Source organism: Coenobita brevimanus, chromosome 79, assembly GCF_032717465.1.
Source record: "Coenobita brevimanus isolate Jiangsu-jjx chromosome 79, ASM3271746v2, whole genome shotgun sequence".
In the NCBI taxonomy this organism is placed as follows: Eukaryota; Metazoa; Arthropoda; class Malacostraca; order Decapoda; family Coenobitidae; genus Coenobita; species Coenobita brevimanus.
The window spans coordinates 10,752,188-10,776,089 of record NC_137032.1 but is presented as its reverse complement, the minus strand read 5'-3'; the positions used below and the strand labels follow the sequence as shown (position 1 = coordinate 10,776,089).

Sequence of the window (23,902 nt, the reverse complement as noted above, 5' to 3'; positions counted from 1 at the left end):
CTTATTTAAATGGCTTTCATTTCCTGTAGTACTATCTGTGTCTTTATATACACTTAAAACATTACTGGTGTCAGCACTGAGCCCTGTGGAACTCTGCTAGTCACTTCCCTCCATGATGAGTAATTTCCCCTTAGTACTGTTTTCATTTCTCTTTTTCTGGGAAAATCTTGCATCCAACAGTACAGTTTGCCTCGGATTCCTCCTTGATGGTACAGTTTCCATAAAAGTCTTTGGTGCGGTATTCTGCCAGATGCTTTCTTGAAATCTAGATAGATACTGTCCACCCATTCTTCTCATTTCTGTAATGTTTCTGCAACTCTGTCATTGTAGCTTAAAAGCTTAGCAACACACGATTTTCCCTTCCTGAATCCAAATTGCCTTTCTGTTATCATATTGTGTTCTTCTAGATGGTTTACACATACTTTTCTTACCAGCTTTCTCAGTATCTTACTTACAACACTGGTTAGTTAAACTGGTCGGTAGTTTAGTGCATTTTGTCTATTCCCTTTCTTGAATAAGGGAACAATGTTTGCTTTCTTCCAAATATAAGGTAGTTTACCTTGACTCAAGGATTCCTTGAATATTAAAGATAATGGTTGTGTGTGTGTGTGTGTGTGTGTGTGTGTGTGTGTGTGTGTGTGTGTGTGTGTGTGTGTGTGTGTGTGTGTGTGTGTGTGTGTGTGTGTGTGTGTGTGTGTGTGTGTGTGTGTGTGTGTGTGTGTGTGTGTGTGTGTGAATGGTGTTAATCTTTAATTTCCAAACTGCCCTCATACGGTTTTTATCCTTCTATCTGTTCCTTCATTTCTACCTTTCTTTCTGGTCATTTTAAAGCTGCTGATGTGGATGGTCACCGTTCTTCTCCTAGAGCTATCAATAGTGGTTTCCTCAGGGTTCTGTTCTGCCACCAACTCTTTTCCTTTTTTTCCATGAATGATCTTCTTAGCCATACATGTAACCCTATCCACTCATATGCTAATGACTCCACCCATTGCCTTTTCATTTGCTTCCCACTGCATCCATTTCAGCAGTTACTTTAACAAGCAAGGGATGAGGCTTTGGCACATGTAGTGTCTGACTTGGCTCCTAAAATCTCTGGTTGGGGTAAAAGTAATCTCGTTGTTTTTAGTGCATCAAAAACTCTGGTCTTGCATCTATCAATCTGACAAAATCTTCCACAGGAATATACTCTAATTTTTAACAAAATCCAACTCAATCCTGCATGTTCTTTAAACATACTTGGGGTATCATTCTTTCGGGATTTATCTTGGAAAGATCATATTACCTCTCTTGTAAAATCTGCTTCCAAGAGATTAGGTGTGCAACAGCGACTCAGTGCTTTCTTTACTCCTGCACAGTTGTTGACCTTATACACAGGTTTTAATTGCCCCTGTGTAGAGTACAACTCTCACTTGTGGGGAGGCTCCTAACATGCAACTCTTCTCAACAAGGTGGAGTCTAAGGCTTTCCATCTCATTCATCATAATAACTCTCCTATTCTTATTGTGGCCACTGCACCACTGGACTGTCGGCCTGCATCCTTCCACCACTATGCTGGCGCATAGCACCCGTCTAGCAACAAACTTTCATCCTTTTTCTGTCCAGCTCTCTAATGCAAGAGTTAAACGTTACTCCCAGTCCTTCATATATACAACACGTCAACTCTTGGACTGTCTCCCTTTGTCTGTATTTCCTATTGCCTATGATCGCGAGTCTTTCAAACCCAGTGTGTCCAAGCATCTCGAAATGAACGGATCTTGAATTTGGCTCTCTGCTATCTTGTTTTTTTCTTCCTTGGAGGGAAGAGCTTGCAGTCTCCTGGCCTTTAGTTCCTTCTTCCATCCATAAAAAATTGTGTGTATGTTGTTGTCATGGTCTGGTTATGGACAAATCCACGAATTCCTAAACACCTCCAAAATCCTCATTAACTGCTCGTACATGCAGAGGCTGGCAAGAAGAACTTGAATCAACATGCCGTACATTAATTAGCAGTAATTTCCAGCACATGTACAAGACCGAGACAAAAGTCAATTTTGATGGAGAGAAACAAATTACAAAGTATACACTTCACAATACTGCAGGAAGTGCTTGGATCAACAGTCACAAGATTCAAGGGGGATCAGGTTTTCAGGTGAACACACAAACCTTAAGTTATAAAAAGGGTGACCAATGAGTATAAGACATTTATCGAGCTTAAAGTATCATAAAATGAGCAAGGTTGAAGAATCACTTAGCTCATTCACGCTCGTGGCTACATAAACTTTAGAATAAGATACCAGTGAAGTGCCTTTTTCGGCGAGGTACGATTGAAGCCATTTAAGTCCGAAAGCATTGAAATGTCGCCTTACACCCTGAGGATATTTAGAGTATATTGATGGCTATCTACCTACCAAGTTTCATGCCTTTACGACAAACTGTCTGGCCCGTGACCCTTTTTTTTAAGATTGTCTACATGCTGAATTTGGAGCGTGTCACGTGCCATGTGCACAGCCTGGGTGTGATGAAACTTGTCAAAAACAATTTTAAAGAAATGGAGCTATCATATGGTGCAAACAACGCAGTGATCGGCCATGTGGTTGCTGAGATATAAACTTCTGAAAAGCGTTACGGTTGGGCCGGGCCAGGTCAGTCCACTCATGTGTGAGAAAATGCCACTACTTGACGAGAAACCTGTGAGGGCTTCGCCCTCGCTTGTAACAACCTACACGTAGATTTGGAGAATCTCCGTGAGCACTGCTGTAGATTAAATGATAGAAAGTATGGATGGGAGTAACAAGATAGGAAGGTGGTGTCACGGAGAACACCGACGTGCAAGAGAGATGTGCAAAATCCAGTGTAGGAGTTGACCTGTTAAACTAGTTATTAATGAACGGTTGATTAGAGGTAGTCAGACTATTGAGAATGGGTCAAATTCCTTTAAACACTGCTGATTCTTTTCTGATTCATTAAACTCCACCAAGTCTCAGCACTTGGATTAACGCTACTCCATTTTTCACGGAGTAACTACTTAAGCAGGTCAGCTCCTTTATTCTCATATTTAGCATAGTTAACCCTTGTATTGTTACTCTGATTTTGCTAAAAATAAGCTTGCTGCTCTTATGCTGTCATTGATGTTACCATTTTATATCACTTCCCTCTATGGTATTTTCTTACATTAGCTTGTGTAATTATCTTGAAAAAAAGTATGTTTAATTTTTCCTGACATTGTTTGTTTGTTCGTGTGTGTGTGTGTGTGTGTGTGTGTGTGTGTGTGTGTGTGTGTGTGTGTGTGTGTGTGTGTGTGTGTGTGTGTGTGTGTGTGTGTGTGTTAGTATTATATACTTGTTAGAAAAATGATATCAACAACCATTTTATTCATACTGTATTTCTTTGTTCATGGCAAGAACTAAATCACTCCCTTGCCCTGTGTCAGGTGTGTGTGCCCCGGTGGGTCGTGGGGTGGGCAGTGCAAGGTGTTGTCCCGGACCTTCACTGGACGTGGGTGGGCGTGGGTGCCAGCCATTCCGCCCTGTCTGCCCACCACCATTTCCCTCAAAGTCCTCACACTCCGCTCTGATGCACTTCTCCTCTACTCCGGCCCTTTGTCTTCAACGCCCACGTCAGGCATGCCCTCGCCCATGCTGGCCCTGCAGTTGGTGAAGGGTCGGCCTCAGTTACTCGTGGAGGGCGAGGGCGAACCACTGAAACTGCAGGTCAACACCACGCTGAATGACGCCGCCTGGCACTCACTACACATCACACTTGATGCTAAGGTGGGTTTAGTTTTGCAGGAGAGAGTACTGTACAGAGAACTGAAAAGCTATAGTTGGGTTGTTTGACAGACAGGTGCCAAGGAATGCCGTTTCTGCCATTGTGAAAACATGGTGTAATGGATGCAAGTGGGGCAGATTGAGAGGGCTATGGGCCAAGTAGTTAGGATGCTTGTCCATTGAAGAAAGGGTACACGTGGAATAACAGGGAGCGAACAATATCAGTAATGACCGTGATATAGTGCACATTATACAAAGGGGACCTGATAAAATGATATGCGGTGTCTTAGCATCAAAGTACTGCGAACTGTTAAGATGGAAAAAATATCCATACATACGGACTCTAGAGACCACTCAGAAAAAAAGTGGAGAAATGAATTCCCCTGAGCTAGCCCATGTAGACCATATAGCCCCGCTAGGTGACAGGATAGCCCTACCTCTCCCAGCAGGGCAGTTACCTGGTCCGCGCGCGAACTCTAGACCCTTCTGTCTCGAATCAGGTGCTCTATCACTGAGCCACCCTGCCCCATCAATGTCGGTTTACGAATTTTGATTTTTCTTTTTTGTATTTGATATGGGCATACTTCCACCATCTCCAACAAAACTTATTGCTTAATATTGTAATTCGTGTTTCCTACCATACAAATTCTTTTATGGTGTCAAGTAATAAACTGACTCCACAGCCTTAGTCTGCCCTATTACACAGTATTAGAGAGCCATCCTCCGCCACGCCAGTAAAATTTCCTATTTAATCCTGGATCAGGATCCACCCCAAAATCTAATACACTCATTCTTGATTAACTGCTCACTTTTCCACCAGATTTCATTGACTAACCACCTTTTGAGATGTGTATTGCAAATAACAGACGGACAGACATGGATGAATACATAACTTCCGTAAATTTCTGTTGGCAGAGGCAATAATATTTTTGTTATTGGGTGTAATTCTTCGAGTAATATTATATTGTATGGAGTCAGTGTAGCAAGCAACTGACTATGAGAACTTGCTTCACAGACCATAACACTGATGGTGGACCTGTGTGGGCGAGGATGGGAGGAGAAACCAGTGGACGACTCCCACTGCCTAACCAGAGAGCAGTGGCGGGGCCTTAGGGGTAGGAACACGTGGCTAGGAACGGGGCCACTACAGCTTGGCGGGGTGGCTTACTCACAACCGCGGGCAGAGGACCATGGATGGCAGGAGGCGCCCATCCTACACAACCTAGATGGATGTCTTTCCCACCTCACTATTAATTCTCAGGTGAGTTTTGGTGCTCGGTTTACAAAATGTCCTCCATAACAGATAATGGGAAACATGTAAGTGGCTGTAAAAAATTGCAAATCTGTTAAGTGTTTTGGTGATTTAGTAACCTTGCATAAAGTTACCCAAGGAAGTACCATACCCCCTCCGCTCTAACTTGGTTTAAAATTGCTATCTCTCCATATTGAATGCAGGGTTGTAATAAATGATTTCCACTATAAAATTATGTTAGTCACAATGTGGTGCTATGGAAACGATGTAGAGCTGTAGTGTTGCTTTCTTCTGCCAGAGAGCTACAGAAATGCAGCTAAAGGACTAATGTCTGGACCTTTTTTTTTGTGTGTGTGAAAAGAGTATTGTGTTCGGATATTCCACTTGAAGTGATGGCCCTACCATATCAATATGAGATTGTATCTCCTTGAGATGACTGAATATTTATCTGTCTTGTAAACTGCTACCAGGGGTTTAAGTCGGTTCCCAGTACTTACTTGTTCTGGAGTGCTGAAGCCGAAGCTAAGGCCCCCAATCCTTGAGAAGGTAATGTGGTAGTAGCAGTTATCATCTTTATTATACTCCCACATACCCTTAACTGTGGAACAGTATCAATGCAGGTGGTGGACCTGGGCGAGCCAGCCTTTTCCCATGGCAGCAGCAGTGGGTGTAAGCAGCAGGAGGGGGCGTGTGGTGGGCTGATGGGCGTGTGTGGTGTGCAGGGCCAATGTACAGGTGGGTTGAGACAACCGCGGTGTGAGTGTGACCCAGGATGGTCGGGGTATGCGTGTGCCACCCCCACCTTGCCCGCCACCCTGGGTGTGTCATCCTACATGAAGTTGGCACTCTCCTTTACTCCACCACCATGGCAACTGGAGGTGCAGTTGCGAGTGAGAACACGAGGGCGGCGGGATGGCATTTTGCTGCACCTGACCACTCACCACCACACAGCTGCGTTTTCCCTCCACGTGAGTTTCATTAAACACTTTTTCCATTAATTTATGAATGTGTCATGACAATCATGATAGTGGCAACCTTGTTCTGAGGCCTGGTAAGAGTTGCCCGTCCCTGGCCAGACCATTCAGACAGCAGCTGACAGCCCTTATTACAGCTGCGTGGTGGCGTGGCGTGCGCCACGATGTCTAGGACAAGGCCAGGATGGTCATCACACACTGTCTGTGTGGAGGGTCAGCTGCTGGGTGATGGTGAGTGGCACACGGTGGCAGCGGCACGGCACGGCCACAACCTGGTAGTGAGCGTGGACGATGGTGATGCTTGGCGCCGCAACGAGTCCCTCATACTGGTGTCGGGACCGCCGCCGCCGCTACACCTCGACAAACACGATGGCATCACGATTGGCGGACTCCCGGAATTCGCGGGTGTTAAACTCCATAAAGTTCACCAAGACCTCCAAGAAAGTGAGTGATAGACATGTTACTGAAAATACAGGTGTTATATTGACAAGTTCCCACAGTATAGTGTAGTCATTTATTCTCTCTGCTTTATTTTATTTTCACCCGCATGCAGCATGCGTGGACGACTTGCGTGTGTCCAACCACCCCTTGCCGCTTTCTCCCGCCCTGAATGGAACCAGCTGGGGGCAGGTGACCACCCTAGAGCAAGTGGAAAGCGATTGTCAACCCCCAGTATCAAATTCCTGTGAGAATACCACGTGTGCCCCACCGCTAACCTGTCATCTAGAATGGGACCAACCGGTATGCAGGTAAGTAATTACTAAGAATAAAGCAGTTCACGATTACAAGCTAAATATACAATATGTGTCACACATTCCGAGAATCGTAAAGATTAAAAAAATAATCCTCATATTATGATACATATTTCCTAAAATACATCACATATTGCGACAGCTGTGGATGGGGTGGCCATGAGGTGGGTGGGAGGTGCCAGGACGTGGACGAGTGTGTGTGGAGCCCCTGCCTGCACGGAGGAACCTGCAACAACCAGCACCCCGGCTACCTATGTGTGTGCGGCCCTCATCACTTAGGACACAACTGCCAGTGGGAAAAACTAGCCTCGGAAACACATCCTGTGGCTACTCTTTTTGCCATTACTGCACTCATTGTCTCTGTTGTTGTACTAGGTACGTACTTATCTTTGTCCTGTTCACTGTTTGTAATTCTTAACAGTTTATGTTAGGTCTTACTCGTCACCTCGTGGCTAATTCCATTTCATAATACGCGTCTGTTTTAGTTGCTTGTATATTCTCTAGTGCCTTGCTTATTTGGCCTCATCAGTCTACAGATTATTATTGCATTTTAACCTTTGTTTAGGTATATCGATAATACATATTTAGATCAAAGTGTAAGCAAATGCCACTCGAATGACCATCCCCTAACAGGGATACATTGAATTATCATGGTGAGCTTTTTATTTGCATCAGGCACTGGATAAAATGAATGGGAAAAACACAGAAAAAAAATGTACCGGATATATATATATATATATATATATATATATATATATATATATATATATATATATATATATATATATATATATATATATATATATATATATTGTTACGGAACAGAGAAAGATAATGTACACTTTAAGTGAGAATACTAAGAGTCACTACTGTCCCGTAAAGTTCCAGGTTCAAAACAAAAGAGTTAGGTAAAATTACAAGTTAAAGTTTAATGCTCAAACTAACAACAAAACATTCAGGACTCATAAGGATAATGTAATGGCAAATAAACAGGTTAAATATATGGTTAACTGCAATAGCCTCTATTAACACGAAATTAGCAAGAGTAAATTTATCTAAGTCAGCCCTGATAAAATGAGATACCAGATAATACTCAGTGAATGCCAGATAAATTATTACAGATACAAACTATTATCAAAAATGACTGACACAAAACCCAACACCAATCACAAAAACCTCACTAGGCCTAAGAATCAACCTTATGCTACACAGTACAAGAAAAAATACAACAGTTATACTCAAATTACACACAGCTGCTAGATGTTTGGAGATTTCTTGAGCACTCACAATAATAATATCTGTACAGGGGAGGACAGAGATGTGAACAAAATGAGGAGCAGATCTAAGTGGCAATGATGCAGAGACTGAGCTCATTATATAGGGGCCAGGAGAGCTTGATACAACTTGTAAGAAGGACGCGCAAATGAAGCCATGGGAACAAAAAGCTGAAAATCCCACTCTGAATAACAGAGAGAACGACTTACTCTACTATAACGGTAGAAGGGGGGGACTGAGGCAGAACACGCTCGTGATCAAACATGCAGCAACTGTGCGTTAAAATTACACAAAGGATGATGAAATCATAGGCTATGTAACACCTCCCCACAAAGAAAAAAGAAATTTACAAAGGAAATTTCTTATTACTCTAAAACAATCTGTACATGGCATTACAGAACATGCAAATGTCTTTCCTAATGTTACAAAACATGAGATCTCCCTAGCACGTTCAGTCATAGGTACTTGCCAGTATCCCTTTAACAAATCAAACCTACTTATGTACCTAGCCTTTCCGATCTTGTCTATGCAATCTTCCACACGAGGGAGAGGGTAAGTGTCTGTTTTGGTTATCTGACTAACACGTCTGTAGTCAATGCAAAGCCGCTGTGACCCACCTGGCTTAGGGACCAGAGTGACAGGAGAACTCCACTCGCTCTGACAGGGCTCAATCATCTTGTGGTCCAACAGGTAGCCAAGCTCCTTCTCGATGAGAGGAACTTTCACTGGGTTCACACGGTAAGGAGGCAATTTAATTGGCTTTGCGTCTCCAACATCGACATCATGCATCAACACAGTGGTTCTTCCTGGAGTAGCACGGAAACCTTGCGGGTACTCCTGCAGTAATGCCGAAAACTCCTGCCTTTCCTTGGGAGGTAGATGAGACAGCTTAGTCTGGAGATCATTCATGATATCAGGATTCTTCCCCAAACTATCACTCAGGCTCATACTGCATGGGAGAGCTTCACTTGCAGACTCGGGTGGAACAGCTACAGTGCAGACTGGATTATTTTCGTCCCGCCTGTGATATAACTTTAGCATGTTGATGTGACAAAGTTGCTTGTTCTTTCTACAATCTGGTGTGGCGATGACATAGTTGACATCACTGAGTTTCTTCTCCACGAAATAAGGACCACTAAACTTGGCTTGAAGAGGTTGCCCATGTACTGGTAGCAGAATCAAAACCTGATCTCCTGGCTGAAAGTGGCATAACCTGAGCTTCTTATCATACCAAGTCTTCATCTTCTCCTGAGCAGCTCCTAAATTCTCTCTCGCCAGCTGTAAAGCAGTGGACAGCCGTTCTTTGAACTTCATCACATACTCCAGCAGGTTGACGTCATCTTCCTCCGACAGCCAGCATTCCTTGAGTAACTTAAGGGGTCCTCTTACTTCATGGCCAAACAGTAGTTCAAAAGGTGAGAAGCCCAATGATTCATTTGGAGATTCTTTTGCGGCAAACACAACGAATGGAAGACCTTTATCCCAGTCTTTCTGATGTTCCAAACAGTATTTCTTGAGCATCGATTTGAGTGTTTGATGATATCTCTCCAACGCTCCTTGGGTCTAGGGATGGTAAGCTGAAGACGTGATCTGGGTGATGCCCAACTCTTTCAGAGACTGCTTGAAAACATTCGACATGAAATTACTTCCCCGGTCTGACTGTACCTCCTTGGGCAGACCAAACTTCGTGAAGAACCCTAGCATTTCCTTAACCACGTTCTTTGCTGAGATATTTCTAAGTGGAATGGCTTCAGGATAACGAGTAGCCATATCAATCAGGGTCAACACATAAGAAAATCCTGAAGAAGTCTTAGGAAGAGGGCCCACAAGATCCACCAACACACGGGTGAAAGGCGCCACAAAAGGAGGAATGGGAACTAGAGGTGCAACCTTTTCGGTCTGATTACACTTCCCCACAACTTGACAGGTGTGACAAGACTTACAATACCAGGAAACATCCCTGAAGATACCTGGCCAGTAGAAGTGTTTCAAAATGCGTGCCACAGTCTTCCTCACTCCGAGGTGTCCTGCCAAACTGGAATCATGAGCCACTCTAATGATATCCTGCCTACAAACACGAGGGATGACAACTTGATGTACGACCTCCCATTCACAGTCGGCTGATGCTGTTGGGGGTCTCCACTTCCTCATAAGTACTCCTCACTTTACATAATAACAAGTAGAAGCACCGGCTGACTCTTCTTCACTGTCAGCAGAGTTAGCTAGACCTTTCAACTCAGGGTCAGCAACCTGCAACTCAACCAACTCTTGACGAGACAAATTATCAACACTACGGGGTACTGCCTTATCTGGTGAGTGGTCCAAATTAGCAAGAAAAGTGTCAGCTAGGATAACATCATCATCATCATTATCCTCTAAATCACCAGTAACTTTAGACTTAGCCCTAGTGACAGCACATGCAGGGAACACATCAGGGACATCACAATCCTGGGACACAGCCACTGGCTCACCAGACAACTGAGGAGCTGGACACACCTGACTTCCACCAATATCATTTCCAAGTAAGAAAGTTACACCTGACATTGGGAGTGTCTCAACCAACCCAACCATAACGGAACCATTAACAAAACCAGACTCTAAATTCACTCTGCACAGAGGGACAGAGAAGTAATTATTCCCTACACCTTGTAAGATTACAGTTTCATCAGAGGAATTAACATTAGAGCCTAGAACACTGGTCAGCATAAGGGATTGGCAAGCACCTGTGTCACGATATATTTGAACTGATTTCCTGTCATTACTGTCCAGAGGACTGACTAAACCATCAGACAGGAAATTAGCACATGAACTCTTGAGAGTGTCACCCACGTTACTGCTCAAAAGAGGAGCTCCATCATGAGAATTTAAGTTACCCCTCAAAGCAGGTTCAGTTAACTCAGTTAAAGAATTCTGGGAACTATCAAGAGTGGACACTAGACCAATTGACTGAATATTTAAAGACTCCTTTTTGTTCACATCACGCTGTCTCCTGAAACATTTCTCCGTAGTATGACCAAGCTTACTACAATAAGTACATTTACTTTTCTGAAATCTAGAGGTGAAGCTGGTATATATTTCCTGAGAAACATCATCTTTATTCTCTTTCCTGTTACCTGTACTCTGAGTAGAGGCAACGTACTTACTCTCAGCTTTCCCTTTTTCTCTAGAATATCTTTTGTGAGTGAGAACATATTCATCAGCTAAAACTGCAGCATCAGACAAATTATCTATTCTTCTCTCATCAAGATATAGGCTTACATCTTTATAGATACACCTTTTGAAGTCCTCCAGCAAAATCATCTGCTTAAATTTGTCAAAATCAGAATCCATATTCTTAGAATTTAACCACTGCTCTAACAGATCTTCTTTGATTTTTGCATACTCAACATGAGATTGCTTATCTTGCTTGTAAGTTGTCCTAAATTTTACTCTATAGGCTTCGGGAACAAGCTCATAGGCCTTAAGAATCAAGCTCTTAACTACATCATAATTATCAGATTGATCCTGAGGCAAAGATGCATAAGTTACTTGAGCTTTACCGGTGAGAACAGTTTGAAGGAGTACTGGCCAATACTCCTTTGGCCAATTAAAACCTGTAGCTACCCTCTCAAACAACTGAAAATACTTTGTTAAATCAGATTCATTAAAAGGAGGGACAAGTTTAACATTTTTAGCCACATCAAAATCATCAGAGCTAGATGATCCAGTTCCACCTTGTTTCATGCGATACTCATGGTCTGCCTGAACCCTAGCAATTTCAACTTGTGCCTCAGCCTCCCTAGTACGGGCCTCCTGCAGGGCTAGCTGTAACTTAGCTAATTCAATCTGCGTTTGCTCATTTGGAGGAGTTACATTAAACAAACTTTCATTAATCATGTCAACAATCTGATCTTTAGAATGATGAGAGCGAACAACAATTCCCAATTGTTGAGCAACAAGCTTAAGTTCATTCTTTGTTCTGTTTTCTACATCACACACTGTTTGCACATTTGACAAAAAATCTTTGGCTTCATCAAGTGTAGTAATAGTAGACATCATGAATAAGTAACAGTCACAAAATATCAAGCAATATCCTTATGATAATATCCTGAATATCCTGATAAGAGGTCGCCAAATTTATGTTACGGAACAGAGAAAGATAACGTACACTTTAAGTGAGAATACTAAGAGTCACTACTGTCCCGTAAAGTTCCAGGTTCAAAACAAAAGAGTTAGGTAAAATTACAAGTTAAAGTTTAATGCTCAAACTAACAACAAAACATTCAGGACTCATAAGGATAATGTAATGGCAAATATACAGGTTAAATATATATTTAACTGCAATAGCCTCTATTAACACGAAATTAGCAAGAGTAAATTTATCTAAGTCAGCCCTGATAAAATGAGATACCAGATAATACTCAGTGAATGCCAGATAAATTATTACAGATACAAACTATTATCAAAAATGACTGACACAAAACCCAACACCAATCACAAAAACCTCACTAGGCCTAAGAATCAACCTTATGCTACACAGTACAAGAAAAAATACAACAGTTATACTCAAATTACACACAGCTGCTAGATGTTTGGAGATTTCTTGAGCACTCACAATAATAATATCTGTACAGGGGAGGACAGAGATGTGAACAAAATGAGGAGCAGATCTAAGTGGCAATGATGCAGAGACTGAGCTCATTATATAGGGGCCAGGAGAGCTTGATACAACTTGTAAGAAGGACGCGCAAATGAAGCCATGGGGACAAAAAGCTGAAAATCCCACTCTGAATAAGAGAGAGAATGACTTACTCTACTATAACGGTAGAAGGGGGGGACTGAGGCAGAACACGCTCGTGATCAAACATGCAGCAACTGTGCGTTAAAATTACAGAAAGGATGATGAAATCATAGGCTATGTAACGATATATATATATATATATATATATATATATATATATAATAACGAAACAGAGGAAGGAAAAACAAATGAATAAAAAACACTAATCCATACACCAAAATATTGGTGTCTTCTGTTCATAAAATATCTGTAACAGTTAGACTTGAACAGCTGTAGGTTGAAGTTTTGAGGGAAACAACTCTGGGGAAGCGAGTTCCAGAAAGATGCAGGTCGGGAATGAAAGAATTCTGATAGAAGTTCTGTAATACAGTATTGTGAATGAGTGCTACCAGATGCCCGTGTAGCACGAGGAAAGGCATGGTGAGGTGGCACAATGGACGCAAGTTCGTCTGAGCATTTGCTATAAAAATATCTGTAATATACAGCAAGGGAGGGAACATTCCTTCTTACTTGTAGGGGCGGTAGTTTAATAGTAATAGCAGGGTTATTAATAATTCTAGCAGCCCTGTTCTGAACCCTGACTATTGTTTTAATGCAACCTCTCCACATCCACTCCACAAGGGTGAGCAGTATTCAGGCTGAGAGCACACATGAATCTTATAAATTATAGCTAACTGCTCGTCAGTGAAGAAGTTACAGACGCTGTACAATAATCCAAGTTTCTTTGAGGCAGTTTTAGCAAGGGATCTGACATGAGAGGTCCAGCTGAGGGCACTGTTAAGTGAGACACTGAGAATTTCAATACTTTTGGAGATGGGAATATTTGTACCATTGAAGGTAATGTACAAATCTGGCAATACCTGTCTATTAGTAAATTGTATATATTTAGTTTTATGAGCATTAAAATAATGAGACAAGGTTGTTTTGTCCCCATTCACTGATCGTAGATAGGTCTTGATTTATGGAGATGGCTGTACTAAGTTGAGAGTTAGAGATATCAGACTTTGTAAATGGGTGTCTGAGTGTGAATGAACTATGAAGAGTTGAGTCATCTGCATATGAATGAAGGCGATTGTGGGTGACAGATAAGAGATCATTAATGTGAACCAGGAACAAGGCTGGTGCCAGAACTGATCCCTGCGACACACCAGCATTATTTGAGTGGAAATTGGAATATACATCATCTACGTTTACTCTTTTTTTCTGTTACTGAGATGTGAGGAAATCAAAGGAACAAAAGACTTTAGTCCATAGCCAGGGAGTTTGGACAACAGGGAACGATGCCATTCTCTCTCGAAAGCTGTAGAAATATCCAGGGCTACTGCATGAGTTGCTCCATGTAGGTCGATTGATTGATGGATGGTATGAGTCAGAAGATTAAGTATGTCAGTGGTGGATCTTTCGTTGCAAAAACCATATTGTCTATCACTAATCAAGTTGTTGGATTCAAGATGTTTGACTATGTGCTTATTAATTAAAGTTTCAAATACCGTACCAAAGGAAGATGTGACAGCTATTGGTCTGTAATCAGAAGGGTTAGAGGAACTTCCTTTCTTAGGTATTGGGTGGATATTGGCTTCTTTCCATGAATTAGGGAATGAAGAAGTACGTACAGGTATGCACAGTCTCAATAATTTAGGAAGAACAGAGGCAAGTTCTGGGGAATACTTTTTCAAAACAATTGGAGGAATTCCATCTGGGCCTGGAACTTTGTTGGTAGGTAAATTGTCTAGAATGGATTTTACATATCTTGTCTGTATTTTAAGTGGAACAGAGTCGGGAGAGTCAAGTTTTAGTACTGGGACGTTCTGGCTGGCTTCCTCTGTGGTAGAATTTCTGGCAAATGTAGTGGCAAAAATTATTGCTTTCTCATGCGGGTCATTTGTAATGTTGCCATCTGAAGATTTTAGTGGAGGAATGGATGATGACTTGTTAAAGTTATTATTGAAAGAATTGAGAGTTGACCAGAATATTCTATTGTCATTAGGGTTGTTAAGTAGTTTTGATGCATGATTTTGAAGAAAGTTTGATTTAGATAGATCTGTTACAGCTTTTGCATGGTTTCTAGCAATTTTAAATTGAGAGAGTGATTCAGATGTTTTTGATTTTAAGTAAGAGTTATATGCTAATGACTTTTGGGCTGTTACTCTGGCACAGATGCTATCAGACCATTTTGGGGAGTTCGGTCTTTTAGTGAACTGCTGACTTGGTATGAATAACTCCATACCAGCTAGTATTAAGTAGCAAATGTGGGACTGGGTAGAATTGGGATCACTAGAGAAGAAAGACTGCCATGGAATGTCAGCGAGATAAAATCTAAATCCATCCCAGTTTGCCCTATCAAAGTGTCATCGGGTCACCCTGACAGGTTCAGAATGGGGAGGTTTAGGGGGGCTAACTGATTAGGCTTTGATGAGATTGTGGTCAGAGGATCCAAGTGGAGACAATACCTCTATCCTGTATGGATCAGGATTATTTGTCGGGAATTGATCTAACAGATGGGCATTATGGTCAGGATTGTCTGGTATTCTGGTTAATTGCGTTACCAGCTGCGTGAGATTAAACGATTCTGCAGACAGCTCGCACTCTAGACCAGCATCGTCATTTCTGGCAGAATCCAATAACCATTCAACATTATGTATGTTAAAATCACCCAGAATGGTAATTTCCGTGCTAAGGGTAGGGTTAAGGTTACCCAACTGTGTGGATGTGGAATTAAATACACTGGTTTCCGGAGAAGCACTGGGGGAGCGATAGACTACACAGATATATTTGGTAATATTTTGACAATTTAGTTTATACAATGAGTAATCAAAACTGGATGAAGTGAAGTTTAAGATGGTGTCAATTGCATTTGAGATTTAATATAACAATAGGTGCCGCCCTTGTTATGGAAGTTTGTGAAGAGATGGTAACTGGGAAAACAAAATGGGGATATTTCAGTAGAGGGTGAGATTTGTGGTTCTGTGAAGAATAGGGCCAGAGGAGATATGGACTGTAGGAAAAATGAACTGAATTAAAATTGGTACTAAGACCACGGATGTTGATGAAGAATAAGGCAGCACTTTCACTTCTCCGCTGACGAGCATTACCGGAAATTGCAACAGTCGCTGCCGGCACAGTCGCTTGATGGCGACCAGGAAGACCCTGTGCCTCCAGCCCTACCCTTCCGGTGGTGGCAATCCGAGGTACCGCCTCGTTAGAAAGTAATATTGCAGCGACCATTGCTAATGAGAGTGGGAATAGAAGGTGTGGTATCTTATGTGCATGTAGTGTGGTGTAGACAGTTAAAGGTAGATATATTAAGAGATTATGCTGGCCTACTCTCTGTGTAAGTGAACGCACTAAAAATGTTCAGCAAAGGGAGATGGTCAGGATCAAGTCCTGAGGCCTGGTGAAACGGGAGTTTCAGCTCCTTCTATCACCAGCTTGCCATCCACCTTGGGAGTACTGCCCTGTTCGACTGGTGCTACAGTCTACTCCCCTCTCTCTCTCTCTCTCTCTCTCTCTCTCTCTCTCTCTTTATATATATATATATATATATATATATATATATATATATATATATATATATATATATATATATATATATATATATATATATATATATATATATATATATATATATATATATATATATATATATATAAAGATATGCACAATAAAAATAAACGAAAACAAAGCAGCCTTTCAGTTAGAAATATAGAACAGATTTCAAGTTCTAAGTAATGCTGAATGTGACACTGAGCAGCTGAATGACAGACTAACAAAAGTGCTAACAGAATCAGCGGAGGTAGTAGGAAAACCTAATACAACCAAAGCCAAGAATTATTAAGAAAAGAAAATCGAGCTTATGAAAAAAACGAAAGGAAAGGAAAGTAAAAACAAAGAAAGGTGAAACAAAACGAGCGGAATTAAATAAGATCAACAGGAGAGAGAGAGAGAGAGAGAGAGAGAGAGAGAGAGAGAGATATGGATCAGATCAAAGAAACCATCAAACACAGAAAAAGTCTAAAACGGGTCCGAAGTAAAATGGCACTATGAAAGCAACAAATGACATCACTGAAAGAATAAAACGGTGAAATCATTAAATGCAGTCATAAGATGGTTAAGAGTGTTGAGGAATTTTACAAAGAACTGTATGCATCAAAGACAGTAATACCAATAGCTAACTTTCCAGTTGACACAAGTGAAATACCTGAGGTAACACCAGATGAAGTAAATATTTGCCTTAATAATATGAAAAGAGGGAAGGCTCCGGGAGAAAATGGAATAGTAACAGATTTACTGTTGGATGCAGGAGTAGAAGTACAAAAAAGGCTTGCTCACTTATTTACTCAATGTATAAAACAAGAAAATTCCCAAAGTATTGTGTATTGAAATAGTTGTTTTACTCTACAAAAAAGGTGACTCAAAAGATCTTAGAAACTATCGACCCATCAGCTTATTATCAGTCATTTACAAACTCTTCACTGAAGTCCTTACGAACAGAATAATAACAAATTTGGAGGAAAACCAACCTCGTGAACAGGCATGATTCCGAAGCGGGTATTCAACTACTGATCATCTACACACAGTGAATTGGCTAATTGAGAAAACTACAGAATATAATAAACCACTGTGATTAGTTTTTGTTGATTACGAAAAGGCTTTTGATTCAGTGGAGCACATAGCAATTATAAATTCATTGCGAGAACAAGGAGTGAATGAGGACATTGTAAAACAGCTCGAAAATATATATAAAGAGGGAACTGCTACAGTTAAATTACACAAAGACTCGGAAAAAATTTAGATTGAGAAGGGCGTTCGTCAGGGATATACAGTTTCACCCAAAATTATTTAGAGCATGCCTAGAAAGTATTTTCAGAAAGCTAGACTGGGAAAACAAGTGAGTGAACATTGATGGAGAATAGCTAAACCATTTAAGATTTGCAGATGACATTGTCCTAATCTCAGAAACAGCGGAGGAATTGCAAGAAATGTTAAATTACATGAACAGAGAAAGTCTGAAAGTAGGGCTAAAGATGAACCGAAGTATAACTAAAGTAATGTTTAACCCACAGTCACCAAAGAGCGTCATCAGAATAAGCGAAGAAATTCTTGAAGAAGTTGAGGAGTACAACTACGTTGGGCAAATACTAACATTAAAGAAAGAGCATGATAACGAAATTAAAAAAGCATTACAACTGGATGGAAAGCTTTCGGGAAACATAGAGACATAATGAAAAGCAGTTTGCCGTTTGCATGAAACGAAAAGTATATAACGAATGTGTGATTACAGCTATGACATATGGTTGTGAGACCTGGAAACTGACAAAATCGATGGAAAATAACCCATTCTCAGAGAGCAATGGAAAGGTTATTGTTGGGAATATCTTTAAGAGACAGGAAAAGATCAACTTGGGTGAGAGCAGACTAAAGTCAGTGATATTATAGAAGTTATAAAAGAACAGAAATGGAGGTGGTCGGGCCATGAAGCAAGAATAAGGGATAACCGATGGAGCAAGAGGCTGACTGTCTGGACACCAAGAGATTGTAAGCATAGCAGAAAAAGGCCAGACAGGAGGTGGAGAGATGAGATAGAGAAATTTGCAAGAAAAACGTGGCAAAGATTGGCTCAGTCAAGGAATTCGTGGAAAAGGTTGAGGGAGGCCTTTGCTCAGCAGTGGACTTGTAATGGCTGATGCTATATCTATATATCTATCTATATATATATATATCTATCTATATATATATATATATATATATATATATATATATATAAAGAGAGAGAGAGAGAGAGAGAGAGAGAGAGAGAGAGAGAGAGAGATATATAGTATATATATATATATATATATATATATATATATAGATAGGTAGGTAGTTATATGTGTGTATGTATGAGTGTGTTTAAGTACTTGGGTAGTGTAATGAGTAAGGATGGAAGTTTGAAGGGTTAAGTGCTTGAAAAGGTACAACAGGGTAGAAAGGTTGCTGGTTCTTTGAAAGCAGTGATGAGGAACAAGGAAGTGAGCATGGAAGTAAAAAAGTCGATGCATAACAGTATTGAATTATCTGAGAGGAGCACGTGCAGTCCCATGGAGAGACAGACTGACAAATGAGGAAGTGAAGGAGCGTTGTGGTGTGGATGTGGATGTGATAGGAAGTGTTAAGAGAAACACATCGAGGTGTTTTGGCAATGTGAAGAGGATGGAGAGTGAGAGACTAACGAAGCGAATGTACGTGAGTGAGGTGAAGTGGGGGGAGGGGAAGGGGGAGGCCAAGGAAGAGATGGATGGATGGAGTGGAGAAGTATATGAGAGAGGAGGGTGTGAGCTGGGAGCAGGGCAATGAAATGGCAGGGGAGAGGGCGACATGGAGGCGCTTTGTGTCTGGCCACCCCTTACGGGATTAAGGCGTCTGGTAATAGACAGAGATAGATTGATAACAGTAATGTGATAACAACCCTGAAGTAAATGGTTTCCTGTACCCAGGAAACCATTTACTATGCTGGATGGCAACCATATAACCGTTTTTTTCTGGCCAGGTTAAGTTTCCTCCAGATTCCCTTATCTAAAATCACGTAATCATGGCAGTTGTTTCAGAGAGCCGCGGATGGCCTAATACCTGTCCAGGGTCCTAACCAAATGTGCAAATTCGCATGGCCATGTGGAATGTGATAGGTGTGCATGAGGAGAGCAAGAGGGTGGAAGTGATGAATGTGTTCAAGAATGCGTGATATGCCATGATGACACTGTGTGAAATAAAGATGAAAGGGTGTGAAGTGGAGGAGTGGGAGTGTGTGAAATGTGTAAGATCGAGCATGAATGGGTGAGGAAAATGCAAGGAAGGAGTTGCTTTGTTGATGAATGAGGTGTGGCAGAGTGGAATGAGAGATTACAAATGTGTCAGCTCGAGGTGTGTGTATGTCAAGTTCAAGTTTGAAAAGGTGAAAGTGGCCGTGATTGTACCGTATGCACTGTGTGAGGACAGGAGTGAGAGAGAAAAAGACAGGTTTTTCGGATGAGCTGGATGAAGCAGAGGGAGAAATGCCCAGGAGCTATGAATTAATCGTAATGGGCGATATGAATGAAAGAGTAGACACTTGTCCTGAGGATAACATAATGGGTTGTAATGGAGTACCAGGAGAAAATGATAGTGGGAAGCTACTGAAGAATATGTGTCAGGAAAGGAGGTTGTGCATTTGTAACTCGTACCTCAAACACAAAGACGCACATAACTATACATGGTATACAGGGAACGTGTGTCGTGTTGAAAGGAGCCTGATTGATTATGTGCTGGTACAAAGTCGATGCTCGGAATGGTTGCTGATACGAGGGCCAGGAGAGGACGATGTGGAGGTCTGTTAGATCATACGATTGTGGTATCCTAGATCAATCTGAGAGGAGTGAGGTGGACCAGGAGAGAGAGGAGCAGACAGGCAGAAAGACTGAAAGTGAAGAAATTGAAGATCAAAGAAACTGCAGATGAATACAGGACCAATGTAGTGGAGGAGTTAGAATAAGTGGACTGGAATGAACTATTGTAGATTTGGACACCCTGTGGAATGTATATAGGGATTGCTTCGTTAGAAATGCTAAAGCGGAGTGTGGTGTGGCAAGAGTAACAACAAAGAAGAAAAGTGGGATGAACAGGTTAAGAAAGCAGTGGAGGAAAAGAGGCAGAAGTGGCCAGGATGGTTACAGGACAAGTGTTCGATTAAAATAAGAACTGAATATATCGAGGGCAAGAAGCACGTAAAGAGACTTGCGAAGAGGAAAATGAAGAAGGTAAATAATGATCTGGGAAGAAAAGTGAATGCAAACTACTCTGAAAATAGGAAGTTATTATGGAAAGAGGTGCTGAAATGTAGAAGTGAAAGTGGAAAGAAATGTGAAGGTGTGAAGGATGTAGGTGGTAGATTATTAACCCATGGGGATGAAGGAAGGACCACATGGAAAGAATATTTTGAAAGCATGGTGAATGTGACTAGAGAGAGCAGAGCCACTGTAAACATAATTGGTTTTGGGGGTGTGCAGAGAAGGAATGTAGTGCCAGGAAACGTGACCCTCGCATAAGTGAAGAACGCTATGAAGCAGCTGAAAAATGGGAAAGCAGGTGGGATTGATGAGGTGTACACAGAGATGATTAAGTGTAGTGGAGAGAGCGGAATGATGTGTTTGTTGGAAATATGTAAGAAGGCATGGGTGAGTGAACTGTGTCAGCAGAGTGGAAAAAAAAGCTGTGATTGTATCCCTGTACAAAAATACAGGTGAGCGAAGTGAGTGCAAGAATTATCGTGGCATAAGTTTATTAAGCGTGGTAAGGAAGGTATATGGAAGAATTATTGTAGAGAAAGAAAGACATATATCAGAAATCCTATTGAGTGATGAACAGGGTGGCTTTAGGAGTGGCAGAGAATGTGTGGATCAAATACTTGCAGTGATGTACATAGTGGAGAAGGCTTGTGAGAAGGACTATAAGGTGTTTATGGCATTCACAGATCTGGAAAAATCATGCGACAAAGTAGACAGTGAAGGATTGTAGAAGGTTTTACCCGTGTACGGTGTAGATGGTAGGTTGCTATGTGCCGTCAAGAGTTTTCATGATGGTAGTGAAGCATGTGTAAGGGTTAATGGGCTAAGTGAATGGTTCACGATCGGAGTGGCCGTGCGACAAGGTTGTGCTATGTCCCCATGATTGTTCAGTATATACTCGTATATGGATGGGGTGATGAGAGAAGTAAAAACACGAGTAATGGAGAGGGGGATGGCGTTGGTAATGAATGGTGATGGACGGAATATCTCAAATTTGTTGTATGCTGATGATGCAGTACTACCCGCAAATATCGGACAAGAACTTGGTAGACTAGTGCAGAGTTTTCTTGATGTCTGTGAGCGTCGTACCTTGAGAGTTAACGTACAGTAGAAAAGAGTAAAGTGATGGTTAATGAGAGAGAAGGTGATTCCCAGTGCAGTGTTATAGTGAATGGAGAGAGAGTGGAATTGGTGAGGGAGTTCAAATCCTTGGGTACAGTGATAGAAAGGAGAGGAAAATGTGCAAAAGAAGTGGAAGTAGGGTGACACAAGGAGGGAAAGTAACTGGTGCAATGAAGGCCTTGATGAGAAAGGCCTCGATAAGAAACAGAGGCTTGAGTGTTGCAGCTGCATGAGGCTTACATGAAGGAGTGTTAGTGCCAACCTTAAAATTTGGATGTGAGGCTATGGTGAGGCATGAAAATGAAAAGTCAAGAGTGAAGGCAGTGGAGATGGGACTGCTGAAGAATATACGTGGAGTAATGAGCGTGGATAGGATACGAAATAATGTGATTCGTGGAAGATGTGGAGTGAGGAAGTCAGTGGACACGAGAATCGAAGAGATTGTACTGAATTGGTATGGTCATATGTATATATATATATATATATATATATATATATATATATATATATATATATATATATATATATATATATATATATATATATTGTTACATAGCCTATGATTTCATCATCCTTTGTGTAATTCTAACGTACAGTGTGCTGCCTGTTTGATCAGGAGCGTGTTCTGCCTCAGTCCCCCCCTTCTACCGTTATAGTTGAGTAAGTCGTCCTTTCTGTTATTCAGTGCGGGATTGTCAACTCTTTGTCCCCATGGCTTCATTTGCGCGTCCTTCTTACAAGTTGTATCAAGCTCTGCCGGCCCCTATATAATGAGCTCAGTCTCTGCATCATTGCCACTTAGATCTACTCCTCATTTCGTTCACATCTCTGTCCTCCCCTGTACAGTTATTATTCTTGTGAGTGTTCAGGAAGTCTTCAACCATCTAGCAGCTGTGTAATTTGAGTATAACTGTTGTTGCATTTTTTCTTGTACTGTGTAGCATGGGGTGTTAATTCTTAGGCCTACTAAGGTTTTGTAATTAATGTAAAGTTTGGATGTCATTGTTAATAATAGTTTGTATCTGTAATAATTTATCTTGCCTTAACTGAGCATTACCCAGTGTATTTTCATTTTATCAGGGCTGACTTAGATATATTTACTCTTGCTAATTTCGTGTTAATAGAGGCTATTGCAGTTAACCGTATATTTAACCTGTTTTTTGCCATTACATTATCCTTATGAGTCCTGAATGTTTTGTTGTTAGTTTGAGCATTAAACTTTAACTTGTAATTTTACCTAACTCTTTTGTTTTGAACCTGGAACTTTACGGGACAGTAGTGATTTTTAGTATTCTCACTTAAAGTGTACATTATCTTTCTCTGTTCCGTAACATAAATTTGGCGACCTCTTATCAGGATATTCAGGATATTATCATAAGGATATTGTTTGATATTTTGTGACTGTTACTTATTCATGATGTCTACTATTTCTGCACTTGATGAAGCCAAAGATTTTTTGTCAAATGTGCAAACAGTGTGTGATGTAGAAAACAGAACAAAGAATGAACTTAAGCTTGTTGCTCAACAATTGGGAATTGCTGTTCGCTCTCATCATTCTAAAGATCAAATTGTTGACATGATTAAATGAAAGCTTGTTTAATGTAACTCCTCCAAATGAGCAAACGCAGATTGAATTAGCTAAGTTACAGCTAGCCCTGCAGGAGGCTCAGGCTAAGGAGGCGGAGTCTCGTGCTAAGCAGGCAGAGGCCCGTTCTAAGGAGGCTGAGGCACAAGTTGAAATTGCTAGGATTCAGGCAGACCATGAGTATCGCATGAAACAAGGTGGAACTGGATCATCTAGCTCTGATGATTTTGATGTGGCTAAAAATGTTAAACTTGTCCCTCCTTTTAATGAATCTGATTTAACAAAGTATTTTCAGTTGTTTGAGAGGGTAGCTACAGGTTTTAATTGCCTAAAGAGTATTGGCCAGTGCTCCTTCGAACTGTTCTCACCGGTAAGGCTCAAGTAACTTATGCATCTTTGCCTCAGGATCAATCTGATAATTATGATGTAGTTAAGAGCTTGATTCTTAAGGCCTATGAGCTTGTTCCTGAAGCCTATAGAGTAAAATTTAGGACAACTTACAAGCAAGATGAGCAGTCCCATGTTGAGTATGCAAAAATCAAAGAAGATCTGTTAGAGCAGTGGTTAAATTCTAAGAATGTGGATTCTGATTTTGACAAATTTAAGCAGATGATTTTGCT

The 23,902-nt window shown here is 41.1% G+C and overlaps 1 protein-coding gene across 1 annotated transcript in view; it reads left to right on the top strand.

Annotated features, from left to right (window-relative positions):
- The window catches only part of LOC145409023 (putative neural-cadherin 2), a 532,112-nt gene that overhangs the window by 477,672 nt on the left and 30,538 nt on the right, over positions 1-23,902 (top strand). The window contains exons 19-24 of the mRNA XM_080279591.1: positions 3,410-3,749; positions 4,762-5,007; positions 5,619-5,966; positions 6,110-6,416; positions 6,526-6,721; positions 6,867-7,099. Coding sequence (XP_080135717.1) covers positions 3,410-3,749; positions 4,762-5,007; positions 5,619-5,966; positions 6,110-6,416; positions 6,526-6,721; positions 6,867-7,099 — 1,670 coding nt within the window. The remainder of the gene's footprint in view (positions 1-3,409; positions 3,750-4,761; positions 5,008-5,618; positions 5,967-6,109; positions 6,417-6,525; positions 6,722-6,866; positions 7,100-23,902) is intronic.